Source organism: Corylus avellana, chromosome ca4 (genome assembly GCF_901000735.1).
Source record: "Corylus avellana chromosome ca4, CavTom2PMs-1.0".
Classification (NCBI taxonomy): domain Eukaryota; kingdom Viridiplantae; phylum Streptophyta; class Magnoliopsida; order Fagales; family Betulaceae; genus Corylus; species Corylus avellana.
The window spans coordinates 29570215-29580809 of NC_081544.1; the positions used below are offsets into that span (position 1 = coordinate 29570215).

At 33.4% G+C, this 10595-nt stretch overlaps 1 protein-coding gene and 1 pseudogene across 1 annotated transcript; both read left to right on the top strand.

Annotated features, from left to right (window-relative positions):
• The first annotated feature begins 4102 nt into the window (after positions 1-4102).
• On the top strand, positions 4103-6003 carry LOC132177047 (probable aldo-keto reductase 5). The gene is made up of 5 exons (XM_059589256.1): positions 4103-4458; positions 4544-4744; positions 5012-5184; positions 5267-5369; positions 5549-6003. Exons 1-5 carry the CDS (start codon positions 4240-4242, stop codon positions 5885-5887), a joined length of 1035 nt encoding a protein of 344 aa, XP_059445239.1. The 5' UTR covers positions 4103-4239; the 3' UTR covers positions 5888-6003.
• A 95-nt stretch (positions 6004-6098) lies between these two features.
• Positions 6099-7917, top strand: LOC132177051 (IN2-2 protein-like; annotated as a pseudogene).
• Positions 7918-10595: the final 2678 nt, after the last annotated feature.

Here is a 10595-nt window from a genome sequence, read left to right on the forward strand (position 1 = left end):
CCACCACTTTCTTCATGGAAAATTGCATAAGCATAGGCTTTTTGTTGTGTGTCTCAATAATTTGAATCCTTATAGACGTTAATATTATAATTGAAGTGTATATGTTGAGATCTTGACTGTGCTCATAATAAATTATTCACTAGAACGAATGTCAATAATATATGTTTCAAGCATTCAAGCTGGTTATTCAAGGTAATAAGTTGAATTATTAAAAAATTATTCAAATATAATTGAACAAGACAAATTAATTTAGCCTTGTTAAAAGTAAACAATTGTTAAGTTTATAGGTATGTCTATAATAGTATAATATGAAAGCTCCAGAGGATAATGGGCACAATAATCTATTTGAGCTTTTCATCATGACTGCAATTGGTATAGATCATCCATATATATTGGGCACAATAATATTGTTTTTGACATAAAATACATAAACTTCTTCAAATAAATAGTTCAACCTATCTTCTCTCATAGCTTGTAAATGCTACTTTGAATGTTCAACTAACCTCATTGCATTCATGATATATTATTCTCTTCATTGTAATGCTTGAGATAACTCATATGTAATCCTCAAAAGATAACTGTAAATTCGAAAGTTTGGAGCGACTGAATTAGTATATTTCTTATGCTTTCTGTGTATAATATAAATCATATTTCACAAAATCTTCAATCGCATTGATGACAGGAAAAAAGAAAACATATGAATAAGATTAACAATTACACCATAATGAGAACTCCGACATATATCTTAAAGTCTATTCATATTCATTTATTAATTCAACCCACGATTAGTAGAAGTTTCATTATTTCATAGTGCTTCAACAATTTCAACATTTTTTTTTTTCATGAAGCATGTCACAACATCTGAATGATTCTCCAACAATATTAAAAACACTATTAACCAAGCTAAAACAAAGTTGGCAATTTTGATACGATTTTGGCAACAACAACTAATTAATGTATGTTGAAGCTAGTGTGCAAAACAAAAAACATAACAGGTAGACTAGTTATTGTTCAAAATAAGTGTTTTAAATCTATTAAACTCACGCTCGCAAATTGCTAGCTCCATCATGTCATTACTTTCTCAATTTGTTAATACTTAACTTATGCTTGCTAAACAATCAATTGTCATCTTTAATACTGCAACTGTTGTATTACTAACTTGTGTAATTCTTAAAAACCGTAGTCACCCCATAGGCTGACCACCTCCTCTCTCAAGAGGTGGCTGTTGGTTGGTTACCACCTGGTTTTTTTTTTTTTTTTTAACAAAAAAAAATCTAAATTTTATATATTTATATATATTTTTATTAAGAGCCATATGTGTCATCATTTTATATACTAACGAAATCCGTCAAGTGTTTTGATATAATTTATTGAAAATAACTATTATATTCTTTATTGAGAATAATATAATTTTTCATTGAGAAATAACGATTGGAAAATTGAAAAGAACTGTTATTGCAAAAAAATAAAATAAAGAAAAGAAATCATTGAGAAACAATGATTAGAAACTCTCTCTACCTCTCTCTTGTAGTCTTGTCTTTTTTCTGATTTGAGTGTGAAATTGATAGAGGAACATTGAGATATAAATAGAAAGCAAGAGAAGAGAAAAAGAAAAATAAACAGAGAGAGAAAGAGAGAATTTGAGAACCTTTTGTTTTCTTCATTAAGACAATTAAATATATTACAAATAAAACTCATACATTTTAATTGTCTCATATTGAGATATAAACATAAAGCAAGAGAAGATAAAAAGAAAATTAAATAAAGAGAGAGAAATAGAGAATTTGAAAACCTTTTGTTTTCTTCATTAAGACAATTCAATGCATTACAAATAAAAAATAAAAAAATCGGTTCAAACATAAATTATGGGAGAGAGAAAGATTTAAGACATTTAAATGCAGGTAGAGGGAGAGAGAGAGAGACCTACGGATTTGTGGGAGAGAGAGTTAAGACAAAAAAAAAAAAAAAAAAGTTCAGGACACGTGTCGCAATTCTACGCTCTCTCCGAGCCAAAACTCGGCTTTTATATATGATGATGAATATATATGATAATATATCTCACATTGAGATATAAACATAAAGCAAGAGAAGATAAAAAGAAAATTAAATAAAGAGGGAGAAATAGAGAATTTGAAAACCTTTTGTTTTCTTCATTAAGACAATTCAATGCATTACAAATAAAAAATCAAAAAATCGGTTCAAACATAAATTATGGGAGAGAGAGAGAGACCTACGGATTTATGGGAGAGAGAGTTAAGACCAAAAAAAAAAAAAAGGAGTTAGGAGGAGACGTGTCGCAATTCTAAGCACTCCCTACGTCAAAACTCGGCTTTTATGGGAGAGTGAGAGTTAGCACAATTAATTAAAAAAAATGAATTCAGATATAAAATTATGGGAGAGAGATTTAAGACATTTAAGTGGAGATAGAGGGAAAGACAGAGAGACAAAATTATGGGAGAAAGAAATAGTTAAGACACTTAAACCATATAATTAGTTTAGAGAGAGAAAATAAAAGGTTCAAACATAAAATTATATTTTAAAAAAAAAACGGTTGAAACATAAATTATGGGAGAGAGAGAGAGATTATGGGAGAGTGAGAGTTATCACAATTAATTAAAAAAAAAAATGAATTCAGATATAAAATTATGGGAGAGAGATTTAAGACAATTAAGTGGAGATAGAGGGAGAGAGAGAGAGAGAGAAAATTATGGGAGAGAGAAATAGTTAAGACACTTAAACCATATAATTAGTTTAGAGAGAGAAAAGAAAATGTTCAAACATAAAATTATATTAAAAAAAAAAACGGTTGAAAGATAAATTATGGGAGAGAGAGAGATTATGGGAGAGTGGGAGTTAGCACAATTAATTAAAAAAAAAAAAGAATTCAGATATAAAATTATGGGAGAAAGATTTAAGACATTTAAGTGCAGATAGAGGGAGAGAGAGACAGACAAAATTATGGGAGACAGAAATAGTTAAGACACTTAAACCATATAATTAGTTTAGAAAGAGAAAAGAAAAGTTTCAAACATAAAATTATATTAAAAAAAAAACGGTTGAAACATAAATTATGGGAGAGAAAGAGATTATGGGAGAGTGAGAGTTAGCAAAATTAATTAAAAAGAAAAAGAAAAAAAATTCAAATATAAAATTATGGGAAAGAGATTTAAGACAATTAAGTGGAGATAGAGGGAGAGAGAGAGATTGACAAAAAAGGATTGAAAGACAAATTATGGGCGAGAGTTAGCACAATTAATTAAAAAAAAAAAAAAAACAATTGAAATACAAATTATGGGAGAGTGAGAGTTAGCACAATTAATTGTCTTAAATCATAGAATTAGTTTTTAAGACATTTAAGTAGAGAGAAAGAGAGAGAGACAAAAAACGGTTGAAACACAAATTATGGGAGAGTGAGAGTTAGCACAATTAATTAAATGTCTTAAACCATAGAATTAGTTTAAGACATTTAAGTTGAGATAGAGGGAGAGAGAGAGAGACGTGGGAGATGGAGTTAGGATGACACGTGTCGCAATTCTAAGCATTCCCTACGTCAAAACTCGACTTTTATATATATATATGATGATTACACTAAGCAATTTATAATTTAAGCCAGCCACATAAATAGATTTTGTATTTATTCTTATCATATATATAAGTTTATGACATTAGTTTTCAACCAAATCATCGAGTATTTGAGCGGTTAGGCCGGCCGTGATAGACGAAGGATTTGGTACTTTGGTTGAATTGGGGATCCAAACCTTGGAAGCACACATACACATACTACAAATACAGAATAAAACATTCATTTTAATATGCATACATTAATGTAAATAAATATATAAATATTCATTTGTTTTATTTATTTTTAAAATATTTTTGCTGGGGAAGCTCCCTTCATTTGTCCTACCTTCAATCACCCTCAAACCTTCAATGTCCCCCACTTATTGGACGCTTGCGTTAGGCCACTTCAAACGCTTAGATTTATGTGATTGACAAAGTCTTCTATCAGTAAAAATATCTCTTGCCTCTTATCTAAAAAAAATCCTAAACTGGAATATTATATTTAGATTGGCTAACGTAAGCACGTACGCAAAAGTTGGATTATTTTACTTTTCAATCCTTCGTCCGTCACCTACCACTCACTCTTAAACCTTTCGCAGCAGCCATTTTAATCGCTCAACCTGGGTGTCAGGCTTCAGCTGCTTCTGGTATTGCTTGTAGAAAGGAGAAAAGAAAGAAATGGCGGCCGTAAGAGTGGGGAGGATAAAGCTGGGTTCTCAGGGACTGGAGGTGTCGGCGCAGGGCCTGGGTTGCATGGGCATGTCCGCCTTCTATGGCCCTCCCAAGCCCGAAGAAGACATGATCGCTCTCATCCACCACGCCGTCCACTCCGGCATCACCTTCCTCGACACCTCCGACATCTACGGCCCCTTCACCAACGAAATCCTTCTCGGAAAGGTCCCTTTTCTTATTATTATTTTATTTTATTTTATATATTTATTTTTTCGTTGTTTGTTCTTAGATTTCGTTTCTTGAGACTCAGGCTCTGAAGGGAGGGGTGAAAGAGAAGGTGGAATTGGCAACCAAGTTCGGAGTTAGCTTTGGGGATGGAAAGATGGAGATCCGTGGCGATTCGGCGTATGTGAGAGCCGCCTGTGAGGCCAGCCTGAAGCGTCTCCACTTGGATTGCATCGATCTCTACTACCAGCACCGCGTTGACACCCGTCTTCCCATCGAAGTCACGGTTTGTTCCTTGCATCCTCGTAAACTGCCCCCTTAATTAAAAAAAAAAAAAAAATTATGAGCAATATGAAAATTTTGGGATGGTATTGATTGAATTGAAAAAAAATTTGCAAGTTTAAAAGTTGCATTGCAAAAATTGAATATTGATGGTTGAATTGAAAATTATCCTAAATTTTAGGGAGCTAAAGTGTAATTTTTTTTTTTAAAAAAAATTAACTTCATTTTGCAATTGAGTACCCCTGATTTTTTTCTTCTGTATGATCTTTAGATTGGGGAATTGAAGAAACTAGTTGAAGAAGGTAAAATAAAGTACATTGGTCTCTCGGAGGCCTCTGCTTCCACCATCAGAAGAGCACATGCAGTTCATCCAATAACAGCTGTGCAGCTAGAGTGGTCTTTGTGGACAAGAGATGTTGAGGAAGAAATCATTCCTACTTGCAGGTGAGGCATCAATTACATTAATTCCTTCTTTTTTTTTTACGAAGGTTATAGAATAATTAAATTCCAAATTTGAATTTTTCAGGGAATTGGGCATTGGGATTGTTGCATACAGTCCTCTAGGAGCAGGATTCTTTTCGTCGGGGGTTAAGGGTGTTGAAAATCTTTCCAACGATGACGTCCGAAAGGTTTGGAATTTCAAAAAATATTTCCTTCATGAATTACACAACCTCATTGAAATATATTTAATAATTTCAGTCTTAGTGCTTATACGTATTCTAAAGGGTATGCTTATCATTGGTACCTTAGATGTCCATTAATATGTGATTCCAGTCCCAATGCTGATGTATGTATTCACGGCTTGCAGTCTCTACCTAGGTTCCAACCTGAAAATCTGGAGCATAACAAAATCGTATTTGAGTGTGTTAATGAAATGGCAACGAGGAAGGGATGCACCCCATCACAACTAGCATTGGCCTGGGTTCATCACCAAGGGAATGATGTGTGTCCTATTCCAGGAACCACTAAAATTGAAAACTTCAACCAGAACATTGGAGCTCTGTCTGTGAAACTCACTCCAGAAGAAATGACTGAACTTGAATCATTTGCTTCAGAGGATATTGTCAAGGGTGATAGATATATGTCTGACTTTGCGACTTGGAAGAATTCTGAAACTCCACCACTTTCTTCATGGGAAGCTGCATAAGCACACGTCTTTGCTGTGTGTCTCAATGACTTGAATGCCCCCATAGACTTTGTCAGTATTATAATTGAAGTGCGTTCTTGACTGCTCTAAATAATATATGTTTGGTTAGAATGTTATGCTGCCTGGTTCATGAAACAACAAAATTAACACACATATTTGGCTAAGTAATCAGATCTTTGTTTATGATGTTGTATTATTGTTGAGAGCTTGTACACAAAGAAGTTAAGCTTAAAGTTTGAAATGAAGTAAAAGAATGCACGTAGTAAATTAAACAATGCTTCTTATACAAACAGATCCTATCAAGATATCCAGAGTATTATAATTATCTTTCGTTATGGTTAAGAAGATCTTAACAGATTGGCTAATGTAGGTCCTTACTCTAGAAGTTTGATGATTTTTCTTTTATTTTAGATAAAATTAGAGTCATCCCTTCAAATTTCCACCAAAATTTTAATATTCTCTTCAAACTTTTCTTACGCAGTTTGAAGTAAACTTCATTCAACAACTCATTTACACAATTGCTGGTACATACCTACACTGAATGCCATTTTTGACCCCCACACCATCTCCAAAATCCTAGAAATCCATCTCCCCGTTATCCCTAGTCCTGACAAGCTAATTTGGACCCCTCCTCCCTTGGTATTTGAGTCAAATCTGCTCATGGAAGTGGACATCCCATTTCCTTGGGACACCCTCCCTTTAATATAAATCATATTAATGCTGCGAAATAAAAATGTGGTTTATAATGTATATTATTCTAAATTAAATAATTAACTTAATTAAAGAATAAGGTTAAAAATTACATTTTTATCATATAACTATCTCACAATATTAACTTATCATTCCAAGCTAATCAACCAAATTATTGAATACTTAGGCCGGTCGTGACAGAAAAAGGATTTGATTACCGTCACGGCCATCCTAGATGCTCAATGATTCGGTTGAATTGGGGATCCAAACCTTGAAAGCAAACATACACATAGTACTATGGCTATCTCACAATATTAGCTGCTGCTGGTATTGTTTGTAGAAAGAAATGGCGGGCGTAAGAGTCGGGAGGATAAAGCTAGGTTCACAGGGACTGGAGGTGTCGGCGCAGGGCCTGGGTTGCTTGAGCATATATGTCCGCCTTCTATGTTCTATGGCTATCCCAAGCCTGAACAAGACATGATCGCTCTCATCCACCACGCCGTCCACTCCGGTGTCACCTTCCTCGACACCTCCGACATCTACGGCCCCTTCACCAACAAAATCCTTCTCGGAAAGGTCCCTTTTCTTTTTCTTCTTCTTTCTTTTCTTGTTTGTTTGTTCTTAGTTTTCGCTAATTGTTGGGGCGCATGCAGGCTTTGAAGGGAGGGGTGAGAGAGGAGGTGGAATTGGCAACTAAGTTCGGAGTCAGGTATGTGGGTGGGAAGTGGGAGACACGTGGCGATCCAGCGTATGTGAGAGCCGCCTGTGAGGCCAGCTTGAAGCGCCTCCACTTGGATTGCATCGATCTCTACTACCAGCACTTTGTTTTCTTCTACATGTAGATTGGGGAACTGAAGAAGCTAGTTGAAGAAGGTAAAATAAAGTACATATAGGTCTCTCTGAGGCCTCTGCTTCAACCATCAGAAGAGCACATTCGGTTCATCCAATAACAGCTGTGCAGCTGGAGTACTGGTCTTTGTGGTCTAGAGATGTGGAGCAAGATATCATTCCTACTTAGCTTGCAGGTGATCGAGCTACGCATCAATTACATTAATTATTAATTCCTTAATAATTTGTCAGGGAACTGGGCATTGGGATTGTTGCATACAGTCCTACTGGACGAGGAATCTTTTCGTCGGGGGTTAAGGCTGTCGAAAGGGTTACGAACTTACAAACAAGTAGTTGCTAAAGGTTTGTACGTACATCTACAAGTCAAAATATAGATGGTCAATAGCTTCTTTTGATTTTTCAAATAAACTAGTTTTTATTTAATTAATGGCTCTTCACTAATTCTTTGCTGTTATTTTATTGTTGCCTCTAAAATATTTGATTATTATTTATTCTACTCTGCCTATGTCACATAACTGACTTTTTTAAAATAACATTAGTTGACTAATTAATATATGCAAGTAATTCAATGACACATGAGGAATGTTATACACAATCTTACTCTCAATGTACACCTTCTGACGTTGTGCTAAAAATCATAATTTTTTTGACATGTCCGCACAAGGAGGGGGAGGGGGAGGGGGAGGGAGATTCAAACTAGTGACCTTCGCTTCATTAAGCATGCTAAAAATCATCATTAGATTTGAATAAATTACAATTAGATTTTGGAGTTAATAGTAATTTGCAATGTCATGTCAATGAATATACGTTTAAAAGTGTGAGAGTGAAAATATGTGTAGCATTTCTCGTAATACATTATATTGACATTCTCGAATAATGAAAGGGACGCCAAAATTACACTCACTATGAACCTACCTCAGTTGATGTATGTATTATTTGCTGCTTGCAGTTCATACCTAGGTTCCATCTTGAAAATCTAGAGCACAATAAAATCATATTTGAGCGTGTTGATTAGATGGCAGCGAGAAAGGGATGCACCTTATCACAGCTAGCATTGGCCTAGGTTCATCACCAAGGGGATGACGTGTGTCCAATTCTAAGAACCATCAAGATTGAAAACTTTAACCAGAACATTGGAGCTCTGTCTGTGAAACTCACACCAGAAGAAATTGTTGAACTCGAATCATTACATTTGCTTCAGAGGATGCTGTTAAGGGTGATAGGTATTTGAATGACATTACAACTTAGAAGGATTCTGAAACTCCGCTACTTTCTTCATGGAAAGCTGCATAAGCACAGGCTTTTTGTTGTGTGCCTCAATAATTTGAATCCTTACAGACTTCGTTAATATTATAATTGAAGTGTATGTGTTGAGATCTTGATTGTGCTGATAATAAATTATTCACTAGAACAATGTTTCAAGCTTTCAAGCTGGTTATTCAAGGTAATAAGTTGAATTATTAAAAAATTATTCGAATATAATTGAACAAGACAAATTAATTTATCCTTATTAAAAGTAAACAATTGTTAAGTTTATAGAATTACATGTCTATAATAGTATAATATGAAAGCTCCTAGAAATAATGGGCACAATAATCTATTAATTGAGCTTTTCATCATGATTGCGATTGGTATAGATCATCCATATTGGGCATACTAATATTGTTTTTGACATAAAATACATAAACTTCTTCAAATAAATAGTTCAATCTATCTTATCTCATAGCTTGTAAACGCTACTTTGAATGTTCAACTAACTTCATTACATTCATAATATATTATTCTCTTCATCGTAATGCTTAAGATAACTTATATGTAATCCTCAAAAGACAACTATAAATTGAAAGTAAATTCGAAAGTCTAGAGCAATTGAGTTAGTATATTGCTTTTGCTTTCTGTTTTATAGTATAAGTCATATTTCACAATATCTTCAATCGTATTGATGACAAGAAAAAAAAAATAAAACATGTGAATAAGACTAACAATTGCACCATAATGAGAACTCGGACATATATTTTAAAGTCTATTTATATTTATTTATTGATTCAACCTATGATTAGTAGAAGTTTCATTATTTCATAGTGCTTCAACAATTTCAACATTTTTTTATTTTTTTTCATGAAGCGTGCCACAACATCTGCATGATTCTCCAACAGCATTAAAAACACTATTAACCAAGATAAAACAAAGTTGGCAATTTTGATATGATTTTTGGCAACAACAACTAATTAATGTATGTTGAAGCCGGTGTGCAAAACAAAAAACTAGTTATCGTTCAAAATAAGTGTTTTAAATCTATTAAACTCATGCTCGCATATTGTTAGCTCCATCATGTCATTACTTTCTCAATTTGCTAATACTTAACTTATGCTTGCTAAACAATCAATTGTCATCTTTAATACTGCAACCGTTGTATTACTAACTTGTGTAATTCTTAAAAAACGCAATCACCCCAAAGGCTAACGACCCCCTCTCTCAAGGGGTGGCTGTTGGTTGGTAATCACCTTTTTTTTTTAAAAAAAAAAAAAAATCTAAATTTTATATATTTATATATGTTTTTTTTATTAAGAGTGATATGTGTCATCATTTTATATATTAACGGAATTTGTGAAGTGTTTTGACATAATTTAACTACGGTGACTAAATTATTATTTTGGCCTAGTCGAGAACTTCCAAATTATTTTTATGCTACAATAAACAATTTATAATAGCCAACTACATAGATTGTTGTATTTATTCTTATCATGTATATAAGTTTATGACATTAGTTTTCAACCAAATCATTGGATATTTGAGCGGTTAGGCCGGCCGTGACAGACAAATTAAGGATTTGGTACTTCGGTTGAATTGGGGATCCAAACCTTGGAAGCTCACATACATATACAGATAATATACTACAAATACAGAATAAAACATTCATTTTAATATGCATACATTTGTCCTACCTTCGATCACCCTCGAACCTTCAATGTCCCACACTTATTGGATGCTTGCGTTAGGCCAGTTCAAACGCTTAGATTTACGTGATTGACAAAGTCTTCTGTCAGTAAATTTACTAGTTAAAATAGTAAAATAAAATAAAAATTTAATTTTACCTATCTATTTTTTTTTAAAAAAAAAAAACTTAATTTTATTATTTTAATTATTCATTTCTACTAATTTATTTAAA

Bases quoted from the DNA above. Each gene is read 5' to 3' on its own strand.
- LOC132177047 (XM_059589256.1), top strand. From the start codon at position 4,240: ATGGCGGCCGTAAGAGTGGGGAGGATAAAGCTGGGTTCTCAGGGACTG. The intron at 4,745-5,011 runs GTTTGTTCCTTG...TATGATCTTTAG, and splicing joins GTCTTCCCATCGAAGTCACG to ATTGGGGAATTGAAGAAACT. The intron at 5,185-5,266 runs GTGAGGCATCAA...TGAATTTTTCAG, and splicing joins GAAATCATTCCTACTTGCAG to GGAATTGGGCATTGGGATTG.